The following is a 23,288-nucleotide window of genomic DNA, read 5'->3' as shown; positions in this document are numbered from 1 at the left end:
TACGGGCTAGACACCGGGTTCGCAGCACCCACTGCCCCGCTCAGCAGATCCTCTGCTGTTCCTGTGTTAAAGCCTCTGCTTTAGAAGTGGTGGCATCGGGGGCATTTCTCAACCAGCCGCTGAGGAGGTGGGAGTTTCCTCCACCTCTCCAGGAGCCTGTGGCAGAATTAGGCTTTGGCTTCTGTGTTTCCGGAGGCCTCCTGCAGTGTCCTAACCCTGAGCTCCTTCCTCCCCTTGCCTCTCCTTGTGCTGAGGAGCCACCACAACCACCTCTGCCTGCCAGCTCACAAACAGCACGGGAAGGATTCCCTTGGTTTGGGCGGCTTGTGCTTTGAGACCCAGTGCCTGAACATCTTCCTGTGAGAAGTGCCGCTCTCCGGAGTGGTGTGTCCCTAGTCCTTACTTGGCTGAGCCTCGTGAGAAGAGGCTGCCGCTTGAATGCCTGTCCCTTAGTGCAGCGTGCAGAGCAAATCCTGCAGCACTTGATGAACATGCAGGGAAGGTGGAGGAGGAGCTGCTTCTTCTGATCCCAGAGGCAAAGGGTTGCTGGGCCACCTGAGAAACATGCTCAAATCTCACCGCTTGCCTTTCCTGTCCTACGCCCTTCCCTCACCAGGTTTCTCAGGGCCACGTGAGCTTCCCACACGACACTGCAGGTGCTGGGGAAGCACCTTCCTGCCATGGCCTTCCTATGGGATCCTACGAGGGCCTTTACTCCTTATCCTCTCCTGCAAGCTGGCAGTAGGGGTGACAAATGTTTTTTGAGGTGGCAACTGTTTGCTTGTCATCCTCGGGAAAGGTAAGAGACCACTTTTGCCCCCTTGAAAGAGAGCACAGAGGAGCCTGGGCTTTCCTCCAAATACAGCTGTATTCCCTTTTTGGCCTTACCGCTGCTATTCATGGCTTGAACGTTTGGGAGGAGAGCAATGCCATTTCTGTGGGTCTTTGTGCCATTTTTAAGGCCAGTACCGTTCTTCCTGTCACAGTCCTTTTCACTCTCTTGCCCAACCAGCCCCCTCTCACTTTGCTCTACTCAAAGACGGTCAGCTTCTGTGCACGGAAGACCATTGCGCTAACCCCCAGCAGCCTCTGGTCTCACTTTAGCACTCCTCTAACTCATTGCTCAGAGCTGCACAGCCATCCTTTGCAGCACCTCCTTCCCCTCTCAGTCCCCACATCCACCAGGATTCAGTGGAGCACTCCCAGGGAGTTCACGGATAACCATTTGCGTGCCATGTCTCATCCACGCTCCCCCATTCGGATGAATGAAACCTTAATGACAGCCCGAGCTGGGAAACTACATTGATAATGGGAACGAGGGCAGCCCTTGAGGGAGGGCAACTCTCTGACAGCCCCTCTCACTCATCCAACCCTGCCGTAAGCGCTGTGCATTACACCCAGACACAGAGGACCAAAACAGCCAAGGACTCGCACCGTTTTAGCCCACCATTTTTATTATTCTATTCGGAATATGCATCTGAAGTACAATATCCCTCTTGGTAACGAAAACACACACACTTGGAATGATCGCCTTGGGGAAAATCCCGGGAAATGCAGATATTTGAGGAACAGCCATAACCACCATCTGAGTTGCTCTGGCATCTAGGCTGAAATGAACTTTTCGAATTCATGGCATCAAATAACTGGGCAAGCTCTGTCGCAAAGTTCACCGGAAGGCGCCTGGAGCTGTTGTTGAAATTTTCATTTTCTAGGGTGAGCCCATCCTTTTCTCTGTCACTCCCTGGTTTTGCTCTGCCTTCCTCTGTGCTTGACTCCTCTCTGTTGGAGGCAGCGGCAGGGTTAGCTGGCATCGCTTCTCTGCAACAACGAAAATGGCTTTCAGGAAAGAGCACTCACTGCTAGGAAGGAAGAGTCCGCTTAAGAAAGCTAACAGCAGACGTCTCAACAGAGTCCTCTCAACAGCTCACCAGGCACTCCACCATACTATCACTACACATGCTTTGTTGCTAAAACACGGAAAATAGAAAGAATGTCGGAAAAGAACAACTCACTGTTTTCTCTTCCTCAGCCGGAAAGTAACTACACATGTCAGTACTACGGCAAACAGTATGGAGCCCGAGACTGCAGTGCTCAGGACCAAACGCTGCTTTCGTCGGCCTTTATGAGCTGCAGCCTCGGCATCTTTGTCACCAGCAAGGCCTGCAGGAAAGGAGACAATCCCATACATGCCTGGGTTCTGCAGGACTGATAATCTCACTGGGTGGCTGGGATTTCCAGGCAATTTTACATGCCGTGGTGTTGCTATCGCTGATTCTGGTCTCTTGGCAGCGGCGGACAAGAAAGCTCATTGACACTTCTCAGGGGCAAGAGCCCACTGGCCAGTGAAAGCCTGAACCAGCGCTACCCCTACCTGTGCCCCTGGGCTTCAGGGAGGGCATGTGTGCTGGGCACCTTGCATTCCCCAGGAGGGCAATAAAAGAGGGAAAAGGAGAAAATACTAATAGAAAAATCAAAAGGAAAGGAAGACAGATTACTTACCCCTGCGATCTCCCTGAGGCTCAAGCAGAGGCTTCAGCCCCTGAGAAGCTGGAGAAACACTGCCTTCAGGGACATCTGTCATGACACACAGAGGAGAAAAGGGTGAAATACCTGTGGCAATATACTTGTTTGCAAGGGAAGTGTAGTGAACTGACAGAGATCTTGTAACGACCTGGGACACGTGTAGGTCTAGGTTCTCACAGCTCTGGAGAACCCTTCCTGACCTTTAGGTAGGGACATGGCACCCTCAAAATAAACCAAGAGTCACAACTCACCTCTGGGATTCCCCAGAGACTCAAAATCAGAGTCCAGATGAGAAGCTAAATCTCCACCACCTATGGCCACATCTGTAACCAAACACACGAGAACAGCTCCCATTACATATTTCCGTACACTTCTTCAGATTTGAATGGTAGTGAATGCAGGGGGAAAATATAATCCCACCAAGGAACTTGTCGGGCCCTTCCACTCCTGAGCATCTTGCAAACGCACACCGGGTGCGCGCATGGGCATCGTATGGGTGTAAATTTGACAATGCACAGAACTGCCAGGGGAAAGCACACCCTGCAGTTCACAGAAGCTGCAAACACAAACACCAACAAGCCTGCTGGCTTTGCCGTAGGCACTTGAAGAAGCACAAGGCTGGAGGAGCCAGGCAAAGCGCCCACCGCAGATCTCTGAAGCCCTCCCAAAGCCCACTCTGCTCTTTTGCAGGCATGAGCCTCGGCCAAGGACTGAAGCTACACGGCCCGTGAATACAACTCCGAAACCAAAGGCTCCTCCCAGGAAGTGAATACATCTCCACCACTTACTCCTGGCATGCCCCTGAGGCTCAGAAGTGGGATCCAGCTGGGAACCTAGAAGGCCACCGCCTGCAGGAACACCTGTAAGCAAACACAGACAAGACAAGTTTTCATTACGTCGTGCAACATGCTTCCGCGGAAGTGACGTGCCGGGAATGGGGGACACACATGTAGTCTGAGAGTCTTCCAGCCACAATAGGGCCAGGGGTACTTGTTGGCTGGGACCTGGCGCCTCCCCAAAATCCTCCGTTGAGGCGCAACCCAGCAGCCCCCAAGCACCCCCAGGACAAACACACGGCCCCCCGCTGCTATGGAAAGCCAAATGGAAGTGAATGGAAGGGGGGGGCCATGATGGGACATATATGTAGGTCGTGAGTCTCAAAGCTGTGGAGGGGCAGAGAGGACCTTCTGCCTGGCACCTGGCAGCTCTCAAAGGAAAGAAATGCTCACAACTTACCCCTGGGACTCCCCTGCGGCTCTAAACCGCTTGGACCACCTGCAGAGGAAGTATGAAGCACAAGTTCACGGGAACAAAATAGCACAAGGAAAGTTCTTGTTCTTTCAGGGAAGTAAAAATTGACTACGTACCCCTGGGAAGACCTGGAGGCTCAGCAACAGCATCCAGCTGAGAAGCTGGATAAGCCCTCTGCAGGGGAACAGCTGTAATCAAAAACACAGGAGAAACACCTCCATTTGAGCTTGAGATATAGCTTTTCAAGTCAATGGCAGCACACGGAAGGGGAAAAAGGGATACACATATAGCTCTAGATACCTAAAGCTGACAAGGTACCTGGCTGATATTTTGTCCGTGACATGGAAGCTCTCAAAGAAGCTAAATATTCATGACTTACATGCACGACCATCTCGAGGTTCAAAATGGGGATCCAGCTGAGAAGCTGCATGCCCATCAATGTCGGCCACATCTGTAACCAGACACAGATTTGAATGGTAGCGAATGGCGGCGAGGAACATAGCATTACACCAAGGCCCTTGTCATGCCCTTCCACTCACGAGCATCTTGCAAACGCTCACCGGGTGCATGCACAGGCACCGTATGGGTACCAATCTAAGCAGGCACAGACCTGCTGCGGGAAAGCACGCCCTGGAGTTCACGCAAGCTGTAAACTCAACCCCAACAAGCCCGCTGGCTCTGCAGCAGGCTTTGGAAGCAGCACAAAGACTTTGCAAGGCAAAGCACCCCGGGGCACATCTCTCAAGGCCTCCCGAGTCCCACTCTGCTTTTCTCTGGCTCTGAGCATCAGCTGACGACTTACTCAGTTACACTCCACACCAGGAAAAGCTGGAAACATAAAAGCTTCTTCTAGGAAGTGAATACACCTTGACCACTTACCCCAGGGATCCTCCCGACGCTCGGGAAGAGGGAAAAGCTTACAGCTTACCATAGCTTACAGGCAGAGCAGAAACATAGAGGTGCCAATTTTCCTTACAAAATGCTACCAACTTCTTCACAAAGCAATGTTAGTGAATGGAAGGGGGGCCATGATGGGACATTTATATGTAGGTCGCGAGTCCCAAAGCTGTCCCAAAGTGGAGGGGCAGAGAGGACCTTTTGCCTGGCACCTGGCAGCTCTCAAAGGAAAGAAATGCTCACAACTTACCCATGGGAACCTCCCACCCTCCCACCCTCCCCCCCCCACGGCTCTAAAGCGCTTGGATGACCTGGAGAGGAAGTATGAAGTACAATTTCATATGAACAAAACTACAACTACAAGGAAAGTTCTTGTTCTTTCAGGGAAGTAAAAATTGACAGCTGGGAGATTCAGATCTGCTGCTCCCATCAGGAGCAGATGAGCAAGGGATGGAGAAGAGAAGCTCTCAAGCTAGGCTAGGAGCTCCTGCTGGAGGAGTTCTCTGAAGAGGCACATGGGCGAAAACACCCAGAATGCAGCCTCTAGTAGCTGTGCTCCTGTAACACCAAAGCTCTGCAAAACTCGTGCAAGCAAAACTCATACAAGCAACACTAAACATGGACACTGGCATTTCCGCTTTACGCCTCTACTCCCACCAGCCAAAAAGGTCCTCACTCTAAACACCTACATACATCTTGCTAAACATAACCATGCCACAAAGAAGTGCCTCCCTCCCGAGGTACAGTTCCTCACAGACATGCAGCTATGGCAGAGAAGTCAAGCCTGAGCCAGCACACATGCTCAGAGATACTACGATCTTCTCAGCTGGCCACGCCAGAATCACAGGCGACAGTTCTTCCTCCAGCCACACTGCATCCAGGAGCTCCTGAAATCCACAGGTGGCCTGGTGACCCTCTTCAACATAAAGAGGGGAGGCTGGCAAGACACACAAGCCATGCTCACAGAGTCCAGCCGCCGGGGCCAGGATATACGTGAGGGCGTCAGCACCTCCTCCTTGCTGAGAGAGAGCACCCAAAGCCCCCAGGAGCGCTGTCCAAAACATGGATTCGTTGCCTGTTGTGCAATAAGCCAATAATTACACACTCGGGAGAGACACTGGCTTATTTAGTTCAGCATTGCGCAAGCCTGGGTGCTCGGTGGTTTCCCACAAATCAAGCACACCCCCCCACCTTTTCAAGTAGCATTTATACAAACACATTGCAAGGTTTGCAACTTTCCCTTTTACACTGATTGGGTAGTGATTTACAGACAACTATAAGACTGCTTACACACCATTTTACTACTACGCATGCTCAGGGCAGGGGTCTTCACCCGGGCATGGGGCTTTTTGACCAGTGGGCGGGATTTTTTGCATTACATGGAGGACAGGTCAGTTAGGGATACATGAGCTCTTTTGCCAAACTGGCAACACACAGCTAGAAATAAACCATTTTGATGTAACGTTTCTTTAGGGCTTTAGCAGTTCTAGGATGTCCCAAGGCCCAAGGAGGCCTGAAATGTTGGTCCCAAAGCAAAGGGGACAGAGGCAGTGGTGCCAGCAAGGAAGCGGGAGGCGGAATCCCAGCTGGACGGGGGAGGAGAGCTGGGGCACAGGCTTGGCACTGGAGCCCCCCCGCCTGTCAGCAGCTGCCCCTGGGCCAGCTCCGGAAGTGCACAGCTGGCGCTAGCGCTGGCGCTGGAGCAGAGCGGCGGCAGCGGGGGCGGGAAGGAGAGCAGCGAGCGAGGCCGGAGCAGGCGCTGGCGCGGAGCTGCCGAGCAGCGAGGCGAGCGCAGGGGCGCGAGCGTGTGGGCAGAGAGCCGGGCTGCCCCCGAGGGGCTCCTCGAGGGCGGCAGCAGCACCCCCGGCCGCCAGCATGCCCGGGCTGCCCGCACAGGGCGGCGCCGGCGCCGGCGCCGGCGCGCGGAGGGAGCGCGGGCCGCCGCGGAGGCGCGCGGAGGGCGCCCCTGAGCTCACAGAGGGGCCCCGCGGTGCATTGTGCTGCGTTGTGCTGCGCGGTGTTGCGTTGTGCTGCGGGGCAGTGCGCTGCTTTGCGCTGCGGTGCGGTGCTTTCCGCTGCGGTGCAGTGCAGTGCGGTGCAGTGCGGTGCGGTGCTTTCCGCTGCGGTGCGGTGCTTTCCGCTGCGGTGCGTTGTGCCGCGCCGCGCCCCGCAGACGCCGCTCCGCGCGCGCGTTGCTCGAGGGCGCCGGCGGGGGGCGGCTGCTGGCGACGGGCAGCATGGTGCGAGCGCGGGGGGCGTCCGGCCCCGGGCGTCGCCTGCTGCTGCTGCTCGGCCTCCTGGCGGCCCTGCGTGCCCGGGACAGCCGGGCTGCTCCGCGGGCAGCGCCGGGCCCAGGTAGGGCGGGCGGGCGGCGACGGAGGCAGCGCCGCCCCCGCACGGCGCGGCGCGGCAGCCTGGGGGCCGCGGGGCCGGCCGGCGAGCGGCCGGGGCGGCCGGGGGCGGCGGGAGGCGGCGGCGGGGGCCGGGAGCGGCTCGGCGAGGCTCGTGGGGCCGCGGGGAGGGGGGTGCGCTGGGGGGCGCCGGGGGCGAGAGCTGTGCCTGGAGCAGCACCTGGCGCTGGGTGACGGGAGCTGTCGTCCCCGCGGGGGGTTGCAGCGGTGCCCGGCGGCGATGGCGATGCCGGTGCTTGGCCGGATGCGGGACCGAAGGCTTGGGAAGATGCTGGAGGTGAGTCCTCAGGGGACCGTCCCCTCCCTGGCAAGACCAGAAGCATGCCTTTCCTGGCGCCGCTTTGGCCTTTCGCTGGCCGGGGAGCTCTTGTGCCCGCGCAGTGTAAACGATCCTTCGTGTCCTGCGGTGCTGAGGGTTCCCCCTTTGCAGAGTGCTGTGCGTTAGAGAGCTCCCTGGAAGGAGGTGCCGAGGGCCCGCGTGTTTGTCCTGGGGGTGCTTGGGGGCTGTCGTATGGCGCCTGGATGCAGGATTTGGAGAGCTGCCAGATCCCAGCCGACAGGTTCCCCCCGGCTCCTCTGCACTTGTGAGGCTCTCGACCCACATGTGTGACCTGGGGAAGGCTTCCGAGATCTGTGCTGGGTGCTTTGGCTTGCAAAGCACTGTTGCTGAGTCCCCCTGAGCCTGTGCTGCTTCCAGTGCCTGCTGCAAAGCCAGGGGGCACGGTGGGGTTGAGCCTAGAGCTTGTGTGAACTCCAGGGCACCCTTTCCCCCAGCAGCTCCGTGCCTGCTTAGATTTATGCCCATAGGGTGCCACTGCAGACACCCGCTAAGCGTTTGCAAGGTGCCCATGAGCGGAAGTACGGTGTGATTATATGTTCCCCACCACTCACCACCCTTCAAATCAGAAGTCATCTATGGAAATACATCATGAGAACTCCTCCCATCTGTGTTTGGTTACAGATGTGGCTGTATTTGATGATTATCCAGCCGCTCAGCTGCATCGTCTTGTTGAGCCTCTGGGTCTTCCCAGGGGTACGTAGTCAGTTTTTACGTCCCAGAAAGAATAAGAACTTTCTTTGTACTATTTTGTTCCTGTGAACTTGTACTTCATCCTTCTTCTCCAGGTCGTCCACGTGCTTTAGAGCCGCGAGGGGTCCCCAGGGGTAAGTTGTGAGCATTTCTTTCCTTTGAGAGCTGCCAGGTGCTGGGCAGAAGGTCATCTCTGCCCTCCACAGCTTTGAGACTCCCGACCTACATATATGTCCCATCGTGGCCCCCCTTCCATTCGCTACCATTGCTTTGTGAAGAAGTTGTAACGGGAAGAAGAAAGTAATGGGAGCCATTCTCATGTGTTTGGGTACAGATGTGGCCGTGGGTGATGGAGATTTCTCTTCTTCTCTGGACCCTGGATTTGAACCTGGAGGTGAGTAGTCAGCAGATACTCAGTTGAAGAGAGAAGTATGTCTTTTCCGCCTCTGTAGTGCAGTCCGGAGGAAGCCAAGGTCTGCAGCACACATGTGCTGACCAAAGGGCAGCAGAACAACTAGGGGTAGTGCTGGTTCAGTCCTCCACCGGCCAGTGGGCTCCTGTGCGTGAGCAATGTAAACGATCCTTGTTGTCCTCCAGTCCTGAAGGTTGCCTGTTCGTAGAGTTCTGGTTTCCTTTGTTATGGAAGTTAGGCTTGTCGGCCACCATAACAGGGCTCGACCCTAGGTTCCCGCAGGTAAAGTTCAGAGCCAATCAAAATCAAAGCAAATTAAATAATTAAATTTTAATCACGTGCGTGCCGTAATTACAGCTCGAGCTGGGTGCCTCCAAAGAGGGACCCTAACAAAAACAAATCCTGGGCAATTATAGGTTTTTCAACTTAAATTTCCCACCCCTCACACAGTAGTTAGACCAATAGTAATTTTTAGGTCTGGGGTCTCCTGCTCCTCATTGGATCTCATCGTTGTTCCTAGGTAAGCTGTTTTTCTCCTTACCTTTGTTTTTTGTGGTCTCTGATGACGGTTGTACCTTTGTTGGGTCTTGCGGTTGTCTCCCAAGGTCTTATTTTTCAATGTTTTGACGTCTTCCCTTTCGGAGTGGGTGACACAGGAACGCAGACTGTGTGTGGCTTCCTTATCTTCCCAGCCTGAACGAGCTCTGAGGCACTGTTTTTTACTAAACTAGGTAAAGGTTCATTACTTTATCCAAGTGTGGCCTAAGGCTTCAGCAAATTTAGCTACTCATGCTAAGCAAGTTTTATATAAGTTGTGCTAAGCAGCTATCTCTAGACAGTTTCAATTCACTATTCTTTAACACCTTGGTGTACGTTAGAGACCTCCTCGGAAGAAAGCACCGTGGGGCTGTGTGTTTGTCGTGGGGGTGCTTGGGGGGCGCTGGGTAGCGCCTTGACAGAGCATTTGGAGAGGCAGCAGGGCCCAGGCAACAAGCGCCCCTGGCCCTCCTGCAGCTGGGAGACTCTTGGACTGCACGTGTGTCCCGCATTCCCCTTCCATTCACAGCAAGTCACTTCTGCAGAAGTATGTTGCACGACGTAATGAAAACTTGTCTTGTCTGTGTTTGCTTACAGGTGTTCCTGCAGGCGGTGGCCTTCTAGGTTCCCAGCTGGATCCCACTTCTGAGCCTCAGGGGCATGCCAGGAGTAAGTGGTGGAGATGTATTCACTTCCTGGGAGGAGCCTTTGGTTTCGGAGTTGTATTCACGGGCCGTGTAGCTTCAGTCCTTGGCCGAGGCTCATGCCTGCAAAAGAGCAGAGTGGGCTTTGGGAGGGCTTCAGAGATCTGCGCTTTGCCTGGCTCCTCCAGCCTTGTGCTTTTCCAGTGCCTACAGCAAAGCCAGCAGGCTTGCTGGGGTTGAGCTTAGGGCTCAGGTGAACTCCAGGGCATCCTTTCCCAGCATGCTTGCATTTGTAGGCACGTGGTACCTGTGCAGGCACCCGATGAGTGTTTGCCAAAGACTCAGGAGCGGAAGGGCAAGACGAGTGCCTTGCTGTAATGAGACGTTCCATGCTCATTCGCTACCATTCAAATCCGAAGCAGCATACAGAAATAGGTAATGAGAGCTCTGCTCATCTCTTTGGTTACAGATGTGGCCGCAGGAGATGGCTATGCAGCTTCTCATCTGGATGCCCATGTAGAATCTCTGGGGAATCGTACAGGTGAGTCGTGACTATTTGCCTACTCTTTTGGGTTATTTGAAAGAAGGAGCATTTACTTGTGCGTATCTTGTTCGTGTGCAGTTTAACTTAATACTTTCTGTTTAGGTCCTCGGCAGAGGAAGTATAAGGCCCAGAGAGGAAAGTCCTCTGAGAAGTATTCTAAACTCCTGCAGGAAATCTTGAAGGAGTTGCAGAGAGCAGCTGGTGGGTAGATTTCACTCTGTGTTAAGGGTAATCATTGTAAACTTGAGGTTTTGGAAACAGCTATGGATGAGCTGTGCCTTACGCAGGAGAAAGGGATTGATCAGAGCCTCGCCGCAGTGACACACCGCGTCACACCTTGCAGGCATTGGCAAGCCGCAGAGCTTGTCGAGGGTCTCTTCTACAAGCGTGTTCTTCACTGCGTTTGTTAATGTTGAGGTACTAGAGTATGGGAGGTGTTCTAAAGCAAGGCAGGAGCGGCTTTCTGAAGATGACTTTTGTCTCTGGTCTGTGGAGATGCTTGCAATTAGTCTCTGGGGAATCCCGGAGGTGAGGTGTGACTATTGGTTTACTGTGAGAGCCGCCGTGTCCCTAGCCAAAGGTCAGGTAGGCCCCTCGGCCACTGTGCAACTCTAGGCCTACCCAGGGCATAGCAACATCCCTTTCAGTGCACTAGAGTTCCTTTACGAACAGGTGCATTGCCCCAGGTATTTTACCGTCTTCTCCTCCGTGTGTAATTACAGATGTCCCTCAAGTCAGTGAAGCTTCTGCAGCTTCTCAGGGGCTGAAGCCTCTGCTTGAGCCTCAGGGAGATCGCAGGGGTAAGTAATCTGTCTTCCTTTCCTTTTGATTTTTCTATTAGTATTTTCTCCTTTTCCCTCTTTTATTGCCCTCCTGGGGAATGCAAGGTGCCCAGCACACATGCCCTCCCTGAAGCCCAGGGGCACAGGTAGGGGTAGCGCTGGTTCAGGCTTTCACTGGCCAGTGGGCTCTTGCCCCTGAGAAGTGTCAATGAGCTTTCTTGTCCGCCGCTGCCAAGAGACCAGAATCAGCGATAGCAACACCACGGCATGTAAAATTGCCTGGAAATCCCAGCCACCCAGTGAGATTATCAGTCCTGCAGAACCCAGGCATGTATGGGATTGTCTCCTTTCCTGCAGGCCTTGCTGGTGACAAAGATGCCGAGGCTGCAGCTCATAAAGGCCGACGAAAGCAGCGTTTGGTCCTGAGCACTGCAGTCTCGGGCTCCATACTGTTTGCCGTAGTACTGACATGTGTAGTTACTTTCCGGCTGAGGAAGAGAAAACAGTGAGTTGTTCTTTTCCGACATTCTTTAGTACATGGCTGCTCTTAGCAGCGAAGCATGTGTAGGGATAGTATGGTGGAGTGCCTGGTGAGCTGTTGAGAGGACTCTGTTGAGACGTCTGCTGTTAGCTTTCTTAGGTGGACTCTTCCTTCCTGGCAGTGAGTACTCTTTTCCTGAAAGCCATTCTCGTTGTTGCAGGGAAGCTAATCCTGCCGCTGCCTCCAACAGAGAGGAGTCAAGTACAGAGGAAGGCAGAGCAAAACCAGGGAGCAGAACAGAAAAGGATGAACTTGCCGTAGAAAATGAAAATCTCAACAGCAGCTCCAGGCGACTTCCGGTGCCTATCCCGAACAGAATAAAAAACCTGTGCCCATTCCGAAGAGAATAAAAAACCTGTTGGGCTAGAATGGTGCGAGTCCTTGGCTGTTTGGTCCTTTGTGTCTGGGTGTAATGCACAGCACTTACAGCAGGGTTGGATGAGGGAGAGGGGCTGTCAGAGAGTTGCCCTGCATCAAGGGCTGCCCTCGGTCCCCTCATCACTGTAGTTTCCCAGCTCGGGCTGTCCTTAAGGATTCATTCATCCGAATGGGGGAGCATGGAGGAGCCTTGGAGTGCAAGTGAACTCACTGGGAGTGCCCCGCTGAATCCTGGTGGATTTGGGGACCGAGAGGGGAAGGTGGCGCTGCGAAGGATGGCCATGCAGCTCTGAGCAATGGGTTAGAGGAGTGCTAAAGTGAGATGAGAGGCTGCTGGGGGTTAGTGCAATGGTCTTCTGTGCGCAGAAGCTGACCGTCTTCAAGTAGAGCAAAGTGAGAGGGGGCTGTTCGGGCAAGAGAGTAAAAAGGACTGTGATAGGAAGAACAATACTGGCCTTAGAAATGGCACAAAAGGTAACCAAAAGAAATGGCATTGCTCTGCTCCCAAACACTGAAGCCGTGAATATTGGCGGTAAGGCAGAAAAGGGAATACAGCTGTATTTGGAGGAAAGCCCAGGCTCCTCTGTGCTCTCTTTCAAGGGGGCAAAAGTGGACTCCTAGATTTCCAGAGGACCACAGGCAAACAGTTGCCGCCTCAAAAAACATTTGTCACCCCTACTGCCAGCTTGCAGGAGAGGATAAGGAGTAAAGGCCCTCGTAGGATCCCATAGGAAGGCCACGGCAAGGTGCAGCCCCAGCACCTGCAGTGTCCCTGGGGAAGCTCACGTGGCCCTGAGAAACCTGGTGAGGGAAGGGCGTAGGACAGGAAAGGCAAGCGGTGAGATTTGAGCATGTTTCTCAGGTGGCCCAGCAACCCTTTGCCTCTGGGATCAGAAGAACCAGCTCTTCCTGTAGGCAGTGGTCTTCCAGCTTCTCAGTTGAATCTGCTTTTTGAGCATCAGGAGGATGCCAGGGGTAAGTGGTCAAGATCAATTCACTTTATGGAAGGAGCCTTTGCTTTTTGGTATTTTGTTCATGTGACGTTGGATTGAATAAGTCCTGGGCCAATTCTTAGACACACAAAAGAGCAGAGGGGAAGCTGGGAAGGCTTCCGAGATCTGCGCTGGGAGCTTTGGTGCGCGGAGTGCTGTTGGCGAGCTGCTCTGATGCTGTGCTGCTTCCAGTGCCTGCTGCAAAGCCAGGGGGCACGGTGGGGTTGAGCCCCAGAGCTTGTGTGAACTCCAGGGCATCCCTTCCCCCAGCAGCTCCATGCCTGCTTAGATTTATGCCCATATGGTGGCACTGCAGGCACCCGCTAAGTGTTTGCAAGATGCGCATGAGTGGAAGCGTGGTGAAATTATATGTTCCCTGTCGTTCACCACCATTCGAATCAGAAGAGTGTGGAAATACGTACCGAGAACTGTTCCCACGCGTGTTTGGTTACAGACGAGGCTGTGGTTAATGGTTATCCCGGTTCTCGCCTGGATCCCGTTGCTGAGGCTCGGGGTCTTCCCAGGGGTACGTAGTCACCTTTTCCTTACCTGCAAGAATAAGAATGTCCTTTGTAGTATGTAGTTCATGTGCAATTGTACATCATGCTTCCTCTTCAGGTGGTCCAAGAGTTGTTGAACCTCGCAGGGGTGCCAGGGGTAAGTTGTGAGCGTTCCTTTACTTTGAGAGCTGCCAAGTGCCAGGCAAAAGGTGACGCCTGCCCCTCCACAGCTCTGAGACTCTCGACCTGCTAATAGGTCCCATGTCACTGCCTGGCCCCCCTTCCATTCAGTGCAACTGCTGCGTGGAGCAATCTGTACCAGCTTGTAAGGAAACCTTGTCACCAATGCGTTCGGTTTGTGCTCTGCCTATAGGCGATGGTTACCAAACTTTTCAGCGGTATCCAGTTCTCATGCCTCAGGAGGATCCCCAGGGTAAGTAGTCAAGCTTTATTCACTTCACAGAATAAGCTTTTACCTTTGAAAATGTTCTTCATATGGCACAGACCTGAGTAAGTCCTTGGCTGCTGCTCAGACACTCCCAATAGTAGAGTGGGACTTGGGTGGCCTTCAGCTATCTGCCGCGGTGTGCTTTTCCTTGGGAAGGCTTTGTGCTGCTCGCAGTGCCTACTGCAAAGGCCACAGGCTTGTTGGGGTGGAGTTACAGCTTGCGTGAACTCCAGGGCATCCTTTCCCCCAGCAGCTCTGTGCAGGCTTCAGTTTGTACCCATAAAAATCTGCAGAAGTATATGGCAACATATAGATAACGGGAACTGTTCCCATGTGTGTTTGGTTGAAGCTGTGGCCGTAGGGAGTGGAGATCCCTCTTCTGCTCTGGAGCCTGGCCTGGAGACTCCGAGACATCATGGAGGTGAGCAGTCAGCAGATACTCGGTTGAAAAAATAAGCATTTCTTTTCTCACTTTGTTGTGCCCTCTGGACAATGCCAAGGTCCGCAACAGCCGTGCCCTGCTGGCAGGCTAGAGAAACAGTTAGGGGTAGCGCTGGTTCAGTCTTGCACTGGCCAGTGGGCTTCTGTGCATGAGGAATGTAAATGATCCTTGTTGTCCTCCAGTCCTGAAGGTTGCCTGTTCGTAGAGTTCTGGCTTCCTTGGTGTATGTTAGAGACCTCCCCAGAAGAAAGCACCAAGGGGCTGTGTGTTTGTCCTGGGGTGCTTGCGGGGTGTTGGATAGTGTGTTGACAGAGGATTTGGAGAGGTGCCAGGTCCCAGGCAGCAAGTCTCCCTGGCCCTCCTGCAGCTGGGAGACTCTCAACCTGCGTGTGTCCCCCCATTCCCCTTCCAGTCACTGCAATTCACTTCTGCAGAAGAGTGTGGCAACCTGTAATGAAAACTTGTCTGTGTTTGCTTACAGGTGTTCCTGTAGGCAGTGGCCTCCCAGCTTCTCATCCGGATGCCACTGTTATGCCTCAGGGGCATGCCAGGGGTAAGTGGTCAGGACTGATTCCCTTCCAGGAATGAGCAGGATTTTTCACTATTTGATTCATGGGCCATGTAGCTTAAGTCCTTGGCTGGTGCTCCTAGAGGCAAAAGAGCCAAGAGGGATTTGGGAGGGCTTCAGAGATGTGTCCCAGGGTGCTTTGTGTGGCCAAGTGGTGTTTGCTAGCTGCTGCAACCTTGTGCTTCTTCCAGTGCCTGCAGCAAAGGCAGCAGGCTTGTTGGGGTTGAGTTTAGAGCTTGTGTGAAGTCCAGGGTGTCCTTTCCCCAAGCAGCTCCCTGCATGCTTCCATTGGTACGCAGATGGTGCCTGTGCAGGCGCCCGGTAAGCGTTTGCAAAATGCCCAGGAGTGGAAGGGCGAGACAAGTGCCTTGGTGTAATTAGAGGCTCACGAGCCCACGCTCATTCGCTGCCATTCCAATCTGAAGAAGCCTACGGAAAGTACTAGGGCATTGGAAGTGTTCTACAACAAGGCGGGAGCGGCTTTCTGAAGATGACTTTTGTCTCTGGTGTGTGGAGATGATATGCACATCTCTGACATGCTAATTAAATAAACCTTTGTGGATCCTGTGAGATAGCCTCACTTCCCACACCCCGCAGCTCCCAGGGATTTTGGAGCTTTGCCGTGTGGTGACTGAGGCGGTTTTAACCCCACTGAGCACATGTTAGCAAACATGACTCTTAATCAACTCGATCTCCTGCTGTGTCTGCATCTCAGAACTTGCAGGGAGTCCCTAGAGGCCCTAGGCACAAAAGGTGCACCGAGTGGGATCCCTGCTGTGAAAGGAGGCCCAAAGCGATGCCCTGATTCAGGGGTCAGGCAGGAGGGAAGCTTGTCTGTCCTTCTGCATGCTGTGTGCCTGAGCAGTGCTGAGGCTTTCCCTCTCTCTGATTCTTCATAGTGCTTCCAAGCGTGTCACAGCCTGGAGAAGCTCCCCACGGCAGGAAATACGCCTTTTTTCCAACACACCAAGGTACTGAGCAGTCTTGCAGGGATGCCTAAGTGAGAGAGGAGTCCTGGAAATGTGGAGCATGCGAGTTGTGTTTGGAAGAGCAGAGGGCAGAGGAAGGGGAGGTGGTGCCTGTGTGAGAGAAAAAGCAAAGGGAGAGAGCCAGGTTCAGGTGTCTCCTTGGCCGCAGGCAGACGCAGAGGAGCCCGTTCTGCCTGCTGGGCTGGGGAGTGCCGCCAGCACAGTTAGGGGTGGTGCTGGTTCAGACTTTCACCGGCCAGTGGGTTCTTGCCCATGAGACGTTTCAGTGAACTTTCTTGTCCGCCGCTGCCAAGAGGCCAGAATCAGTGATAGTAACAACACGGCATGTAAAATTGCCTGGGAATCCCAACCACACAGTGAGATTATCAGTCGTGCAGAACCCAGGGATGTATGGGATTGTCTCCTTTCCTCCAGGTCTTGGTGGTGACAAAGATGCCGAGGCTGCAGCTCATAAAGGCCGACGAAAGCAGTGTTTGGTCTTCACTGCAGCAGTCTCGGATTCGTTGCTGCTTGGGGTACTGCTGACCTGTAAAGTCATTTCCCTGCTGAGGAAGAGAAAACAGTGAGTTGTTCTTTTCCGATGTTCTTTAGTACATGGCCGCTCTTAGCAACGAAGCATGTGTAGGGATAGTATGGTGGAGTGCCTGGTGAGCTGTTGAGAGGACTCTGTTGAGACGTCTGCTGTTAGCTTTCTTAGGTGGACTCTTCCTTCCTGGCAGTGAGTACTCTTTTCCTGAAAGCCATTCTCGTTGCTGCAGAGAAGCGGTACCAGCTAATCCTGCCGCTGCCTCTGACAGACAAGAGCCCAGTATGGAGGAAGGAAGAGCAAAGCTAGAAAGCAAAAGAAAAAAGGATGAGTTTACTATAGGAAATGAAAATCTCAACAGCAGCTCCAGGCGACTTCCGGTGCCTATCCCGAACAGAATAAAAAACCTGTGCCCATTCCGAAGAGAATAAAAAACCTGTTGGGCTAGAATGGTGCGAGTCCTTGGCTGTTTGGTCCTTTGTGTCTGGGTGTAATGCACAGCGCTTACGGCAGGGTTGGATGAGGGAGAGGGGCTGTCAGAGAGTTGCCCTGCATCAAGGGCTGCCCTCGGTCCCCTCATCACTGTAGTTTCCCAGCTCGGGCTGTCCTTAAGGATTCATTCATCCGAATGGGGGAGCGTGGAGGAGCCTTGGAGTGCAAGTGAACTCACTGGGAGTGCCCCGCTGAATCCTGGTGGATTTGGGGATCGAGAGGGGAAGGAGGCGCTGCGAAGGACGGCCGTGCAGCTCTGAGTTATGAGTGAGTTAGAGGAGTGCTAAAGTGAGACCAGAGGCTGCTGGGTGTTAGCACAGTGGTCTTCTGTGCACAGAAGCTGAACGTCTCCAAGTGGAGGAAAGTGAGAGGGGGCTGGTTGGGAAAGAGAGGAAGGCCATGGGAGGAAGGTGCAGCCCCAGCACCTGCAGTGTCCCTGGGGAAGCTCACGTGGCCCTGAGAATCCTGGTGAGGGAAGGGCATAGGACAGGAAAGGCAAGCGGTGAGATTTGAGCATGTTTCTCAGGTGGCCCAGCAACCCTTTGCCTCTGGGATCAGAAGAACCAGCTCCTCCCTCTTCCCTGCATGTTCATCAAGTGCTGCAGGATTTGCTCTGCACGCTGCACTAAGGGACAGGCATTCAAGCAGCAGTTTCATTTTCCCCTCGAGCTTTGTCCAATACCATTCTCTTCTCCTCAGGGGCAAGCAAAGTATTTAAAAGCACCTGTAAATCCTGCCAGGCTGGATTATGATTCGCAATTATCATTTTAAAGGATCGATAGATACATCTTTTCTGGATTTTCTTGGTATGACCCGTCAGTCTCCCCTCACGAGGCTCAGCCAGTTAAGGACTAGGACCACCACTTCCGAGAGCAGCACTGCTCACAGGAAGATGTTCAGGCACTGGGTCTCAAAGCACAAGCCGCCCAAACCAAGGGAATCCTTCCTGCGCTGGGTGTGAGCTGGCAGGCAGAGGTGGTTGTGGTGGCTCCTCAGCACAAGGAGAGGCAAGGGGAGGAAGGAGCTCAGGGTTAGGACACTGCAGGAGGCCTCCAGAAACACATAAGCCAAAGCCTAATCCTGCCACAGGCTCCTGGAGAGGCGGGGAAAATCCCACCTCCTCAGCAGCTGGCTGGGAAACGCCCCCGATGCCACCACTTCTAAAGCAGAGGCTTTAACACAGGAACTCCTAGCGCGAGGCCACCGAGAGAGTGTGGCCAGAGGAAGGGCCACTTGCAACGCCTCGCACATCCCAATGCCCGTGCTTTTCAGACTTCAGAGCTGCACTATTGCCCCGCCATAAACCGAGGAGCAAAAGCAAGCCTCAAGCTGTAATGGGCAGAGCTGTGCAGGACGTGGGCTCCTCCAGCACACCCAGCTCAGCCTTTTAAGGAGAGCTCCCCTGGCTCCCTGGATGGGCGCTGCAGGGCAACGGCCCCTGCGCCACTGCCCCCAACCTCCCAGGCCAGCCCCACAAGGCTTTCTCAGGTTGCAGCAACAAGTTTAAAGTCCAGCTTAAAACCACTGCTTGCTTCCAAAGGACCTATTTGCGCTGGGCCACACCTACAGCAGCAACTAGCACCACAGAACAGCAGAGGATCTGCTGAGTGGGGCAGTGGGTGCTGCAAACCCAGTGTCTAGCCCGTATGCCTTTGGAGGGGGCGTCATTTGGGGCTAGCTCTCCTCTGGTCTCAGCACTGAGCACCTGGCAGCAGTCAGGACCCAGGAGGCACCGGCCTGCAGCCCACCTTCCCCTTCAGCTCCAGCCAAGGGGCTGTGGGAGCTCTGCACAGGATGGAGCAAAGCTCAGCAGGTAGGGAGCGTGGGAAGACTCCCTTCAGCAGCTCGCTCCTGATCTCCGCTGAAACGCTCGTGTGGACGTATCCAAAGGGAGAGCACCCAGTGGCCTTCAGACATGACAGAGGCTGCCCAGGCAGGGACTGGCCAATAATTTAGAGGCCAGAAGCGGAGAAGCAGATCCGATGGTGCAAACGGCCTGACAGAAGTGCTGTGAAGTGCTGTGCGCATGCTGAGCAGGTGCTGAGTTGCCACTCTGATGCTCTGAAACCACTGTACCCTGACAAGGTGCAATGCAAAGAGCGATGTGAAAGGGCTGAAAGCAGCCCCAACAGCTCTAGGTCAAGTGCAGTATTAGTATCATTCAAAATGACTTTGGCAGGATTTATTACTGCAGGCAACAGGTACCAGAGAAGGTAAAAGGCCTCCTCTGTCGGGGGTGTTGTGTAGGGACGTTCTGAAGAAGGTTACGATTCACAAGGCTGTCAAAGAATATTGAACTGAAACTGTCTACAGGTAGCTGCTTAGCCCAACTTATATTAAACTTGCTTAGCATGAGTAGCTAGGATCTATCAGGAGTAGTTAGGAACCCGCTTGAGGAAAGTAGTCAACCCTTGTTCGCCTTTCCATGGAAAGGGCAACAACGGACGTGGACGCACCTCCCACAAGGGTTCACTGGGTCTCCCACCATTTCCTCACAAATATTAAGGAATGATTTAAAAGATGTAGAATTCCCGGGTGGGTCAACTCTCAGGCAATATGTAGACGATTTACTGAGAGCAAGTAAGGATGAAGATACCTGTAGAATAGACTCTGCATATCTGTGTCCTACTTCAACAGAAAAAGGTCCCTGGGCAGCTCCGTTTAAAGTCCAGCCGTGTCAAAAAGAGGCAAAATACTTGGGGTTCATTCTCAGAGAAGGGCAACGACTAGTAGATCCAGAGAGAGTAGATGCTGTCATAAAACTGCCCCGTGCAGTAACACAGAAACAGTTAGGAGGATCTTTTGGAGCTGTGGGATGTTGCAGACCATGGATTCCTGGGTTGGGAGAATTAGCAAAACCCCTGACAGAGGCTGCTGGAAAGGAAAAAGCAGAACCCATTGCGTGGGGCCCCGAAGGAGAGCAAGCTTTTAGAACTATGAAAGGAGCTTTGGCATCCGTGCCTGCTCTCGGGCTCCCAGATTATACAAAGTCCTTCAATTTATAGGTACATGAATGTAAGGGGATTGCCAGCAGAGTAATGAGGCAAAAATTAGGACCCCCCCAGAGACCAGTAGCATATTCTGCTCAGCTAGATTCGGTTGCAGCAGGGGCACCAGCCTGCATCAAATCGGTGGCGGCAGCAGCAGCAATAGTTGAGAGAAGCTGCCCTCTCATTCTGGGGCACCCTGTCACAGCTTATGTGCGGCACAAAGTGGAGATGCTACTAAAACAATATACCACCCAGGCATTATGGCCACAACGGGCACACAGATGCGAACTGATCCTCCTCATGGCAGATAATGTAGTCCTAAGAAGATGCAATGCCTTGAATCCAGCAACCCTAATAGCTCTGCCTGATGATGGAGAAAAACATCACCAACGTGAGCAGGTAATGCACACTTCCAGTAAGCCGAGAAGTGATTTAACTGATGTTCCTTTGCCAAACCCAGACCTAGTTCTATCTGTAGACATCTCATCCTGCTACCTGCATGGACAATGACAAACTGGGCATGTTGTAGTCAGCGAGGAATGAGGAACAGAGGCCGAACCGCTTCCCACACGAAGGAGTGCGCAAGGAGCAGAACTAGTAGCCTTGACACGTGCAGCGCTCCTAGGAAAAGGAAAGTGAGTTAACATCTTCACCAACTCTCGCTATGCCTTTTGGGGTATGTCAGGCAACTGGGATGTTATGGAAAAAAACGAGGATTTTTTACATCATCAGGAAAGAAAACAGCTAGTGGAGAAGAAATATGTTATTGTCTGGAAGCAGTCCAAAGGCCCAAAGAAATTGCCGTAATACACTGCCCAGCCCATACTAGAGACACTAGAGAAATCAGTAAAGGAAATGCTTTAGCGGACGCCGCTGCGAAGGCTGCAGCCCGACAACCTCTGAGAGGACGTATGGTGGCAGTTCCAATGATGAACCAAAGTGAATGGCCAAATTGAATAGACCCCAGAACCATGTATGAAGATAAATAAAATATGCTCAGTGCTATCAATCCACACCACCTGAAATACAAGTGCCTGGTATACAGCCTGGGGCTGAAGTTTTAGTTAAAGTATTTTTAGGAAAATCCAAGTTAAAACCTAAATGGGAACGGCCATATACTGTCCTACTATGTTCCAATTTTGCTGTTAAAGTTAAACTGTACTTGTATATATTCGGAAAGGCTGTGTATGTATGAGAACCCTTTGTAGTCTTATATTCGTAGAGGACATTGCTGTAAATACAAGTAATCGCTCAAATATTTGTGCTGGTAACTTTACCAAGATTATGCGATGCGACTCTAGTTGTTCAGCTCCTGGTATGTCTTATCCATTATTACAGTCTAATTACACATTGAGTCAAGACTGACTGCCTACCCCCATCGGAATGAATCTTACATTGGTGGAGAAACTACTGCAACATGATGAGCTGCGTCAACTGCTAGAACGCATCTGAAACAATGGACAAAAAGCTCTAATCACCGCTCATCATGATACGGAAGAGATACAGGACATCTTGGAAAGGGTGAAGCAGGACAGGGAACATCATGGGTGGGAAACTCTTCTGGGATGGTCACCAACTGCAACAGGGATTCATACTCACGTGTTGCGCCCAGTAGTAGTTGTGTTAAGTTTAACCGTGTTATGCCTATTACTTACGATCATATTATACATAAGATTATGGAAAGTGATAGCATGCCTTGAAAGCCTTTGAGAACTCTGTCTAAAGTATTAGCAGGGATGCTTAATAGAAACAAAGGGAGGACTGTTAAAGAATATTGAACTGGAACCATCTAGAGGTAACCACTTAGCACAACTTATGCAAACCTTGCTTAGCATGAGTAGCTAAATTTGCTGAAGCCTTAGGCCACACTCAGATAATGTGAGGAACTTTCAGCTAGTCCAGTAAGAAAGGGCCCCAGGACCGGTTCAAGGTGGAAAGATAAGGAAGCTTACGAGGAAGGTAAGGCCATCAGCAGAAGCCGCCACCGTAAAGATAAGGAAAACCAGGCTGCCTAGAGACAGCAGTGGGACCCAGTGAAGAACAGGAAGCCCCCAGAGCCAAATAGGATGATTGGTCTGAAGCTTTGCATGGGGTTATGGGGATCTTAGATTGTGAAGGTATAATTGCCCAGGGATTTCTTTGTTCGGGGTGCCTCTTGGGAGGCAGCCAGCTCAACCTGTAATTCCTGCCCGTGCATCATTACATTTTATTGAATTTGCTTTGATTTGGCTCCAAACTTCTCAGCGGGAACCTAGGGTCGGACTCTGTTATGGTGGCTGGCGAGCATAATTTTCCATAGCAGTGTGTGCTTTGAAGAGCTGGGACAGTCGTGGTTTAGTCAAGTGGTGGCTTGTAGTCTTGGCAAGAAGGTATTGGCCTGGACGTGTCTCTCTGAGAGAGGGGTGAGTGTTGGCGGCCCTGGTGATGAGGGCAACATCACCTTTGGGAAGGGCAGGAAAGAGAAGGGAAGGGCAGGGAGTTTCCTCCATCTTTCCTGTCTTCTGGTAGGTTTGGGATTCGTGGGCTGTGGTGGAGCAGCAGAGCTGAGTGTGCCCAGCCGCCTCCCGCTGGGTTTCCCAGCAGAAGCACTGACCCCGTGTCTTAAGCACGAGCTCTTCTGTTCCAAGTCCATGGATTCCATTTCCATTGATTGATTTCCGAATTGCAAAAGCTTGGGTGCAGGGGAGGCAGGAAAGGTCTGCGAGGAAAGAGTCGGTGGCCCAGAAGAACGTGCACAGGCAGGGAGGCAGCTTTCTGCAAACGGCATTTCTGTCTTTACTCATGTTTCGGCTTGTGTGTCCCCCGACTCCTACAATGACGTCACGGGAGCGTGAAGGGCTCCGTTGTGCAAGCCTGGCCGTAACTAGCACGCAGAGGGGTTCTGTCGGTTCCCAGGCTCTGACGTGCATTGTCCTCCTGGACACGAGTTTTATATGCCCGAGGTGCAAATGCTTCTCTTCCTGCAGGACCGAAGTTTCCAAAGGCAAGGAGGTGGCTTTGGAAGAAAGCCTGGACGTGCAGGCGCTGGCACAGTGTTTTTTTCTTCTCAGAGCTTGTTGCCTCCTTCTTTGCAGAGTCCAAGGCTGCTCTTCAGCTCCGAGGTACTTTGCTGTGGGCTTTGTTAGACTTGAGGAGGCAAAGAACGCCTCTGCCTCTGGAGGGGGCTGGGAAGGAGGCTCTTGTGGAGTGTGCTCCGGTCCACAGGGCTGGTCTGTGGGACTTCGTGGCATGACTCCGTTTCCTTCCTCTTCCTGGGAAATGCCATTCCTCTGTCCCCATGAGCACTTCCCTGACTCCAAGCCAGTCTTTTTGGGTGTTCTCCCTTGCAGACTCCTTTGAGACGAGGGGGCAGGTGACCAATTTAATTTTCCTCGCCCCAGAGTTTTCAAGC

General features: G+C 53.0%; 2 protein-coding genes and 1 long non-coding RNA gene across 6 annotated transcripts; 2 read left to right on the top strand and 1 right to left on the bottom strand.

Annotated features, from left to right (window-relative positions):
• Positions 1 to 1,436: 1,436 nt before the first annotated feature.
• Positions 1,437 to 5,860, bottom strand: LOC135323848 (uncharacterized). Of its 2 annotated transcripts, none has more exons than XM_064498768.1 (9): positions 5,636 to 5,860; positions 4,154 to 4,225; positions 3,891 to 3,962; positions 3,760 to 3,798; positions 3,312 to 3,383; positions 2,775 to 2,846; positions 2,500 to 2,574; positions 2,013 to 2,160; positions 1,437 to 1,818 (listed from the first exon to the last, which is right to left on the bottom strand). In XM_064498768.1, the coding sequence occupies exons 1-9, from the start codon at positions 5,733 to 5,735 to the stop codon at positions 1,461 to 1,463; spliced, it is 1,008 nt and encodes a 335-aa protein (XP_064354838.1). In that variant the 5' UTR covers positions 5,736 to 5,860; the 3' UTR covers positions 1,437 to 1,460. The 2 variants fall into 2 exon arrangements, with proteins under 2 accessions (XP_064354838.1, XP_064354842.1); XM_064498772.1 differs by having other exon boundaries at positions 5,365 to 5,699.
• Positions 5,861 to 6,524: 664 nt separating this feature from the next.
• Positions 6,525 to 11,935, top strand: LOC135323843 (uncharacterized). Of its 3 annotated transcripts, XM_064498746.1 has the most exons (10): positions 6,525 to 7,026; positions 8,044 to 8,115; positions 8,208 to 8,246; positions 8,447 to 8,506; positions 9,659 to 9,730; positions 10,175 to 10,246; positions 10,352 to 10,450; positions 10,972 to 11,049; positions 11,389 to 11,536; positions 11,733 to 11,935. In XM_064498746.1, the coding sequence occupies exons 1-10, from the start codon at positions 6,909 to 6,911 to the stop codon at positions 11,920 to 11,922; spliced, it is 948 nt and encodes a 315-aa protein (XP_064354816.1). In that variant the 5' UTR covers positions 6,525 to 6,908; the 3' UTR covers positions 11,923 to 11,935. The 3 variants fall into 3 exon arrangements, with proteins under 3 accessions (XP_064354816.1, XP_064354825.1, XP_064354832.1); XM_064498755.1 differs by lacking the exon at positions 8,447 to 8,506; XM_064498762.1 differs by lacking the exon at positions 11,389 to 11,536 and having other exon boundaries at positions 11,733 to 11,925.
• Positions 11,936 to 13,336: 1,401 nt separating this feature from the next.
• LOC135329680 (uncharacterized) lies at positions 13,337 to 14,869 on the top strand. Its single transcript, XR_010391234.1, has 4 exons — positions 13,337 to 13,468; positions 13,561 to 13,875; positions 14,240 to 14,311; positions 14,814 to 14,869. It is a non-coding gene; the product is annotated as an uncharacterized LOC135329680 (long non-coding RNA).
• The last annotated feature ends 8,419 nt before the right edge of the window (positions 14,870 to 23,288 follow it).

This window comes from Dromaius novaehollandiae, chromosome 1 (genome assembly GCF_036370855.1).
Source record: "Dromaius novaehollandiae isolate bDroNov1 chromosome 1, bDroNov1.hap1, whole genome shotgun sequence".
NCBI classification, from domain to species: domain Eukaryota; kingdom Metazoa; phylum Chordata; class Aves; order Casuariiformes; family Dromaiidae; genus Dromaius; species Dromaius novaehollandiae.
This window is presented reverse-complemented; position numbering and strand designations above follow the sequence as displayed.

What these genes read in the sequence shown, in the direction of transcription:
- LOC135323848 (XM_064498768.1), bottom strand. Translation starts at nt 5,735, where the DNA reads ATGTTTTGGACAGCGCTCCTGGGGGCTTTGGGTGCTCTCTCTCAGCAA. An exon ending in ACCTCGAGATGGTCGTGCAT is followed by an intron (nt 3,963 to 4,153) that starts GTAAGTCATGAA and finishes TTTTGATTACAG; the next exon opens with CTGTTCCCCTGCAGAGGGCT. An exon ending in GTCTCTGGGGAATCCCAGAG is followed by an intron (nt 2,575 to 2,774) that starts GTGAGTTGTGAC and finishes GTGTCATGACAG; the next exon opens with ATGTCCCTGAAGGCAGTGTT.
- LOC135323843 (XM_064498746.1), top strand. Translation starts at nt 6,909, where the DNA reads ATGGTGCGAGCGCGGGGGGCGTCCGGCCCCGGGCGTCGCCTGCTGCTG. An exon ending in GCGGGCAGCGCCGGGCCCAG is followed by an intron (nt 7,027 to 8,043) that starts GTAGGGCGGGCG and finishes GTTTGGTTACAG; the next exon opens with ATGTGGCTGTATTTGATGAT. An exon ending in GCCGCGAGGGGTCCCCAGGG is followed by an intron (nt 8,247 to 8,446) that starts GTAAGTTGTGAG and finishes GTTTGGGTACAG; the next exon opens with ATGTGGCCGTGGGTGATGGA.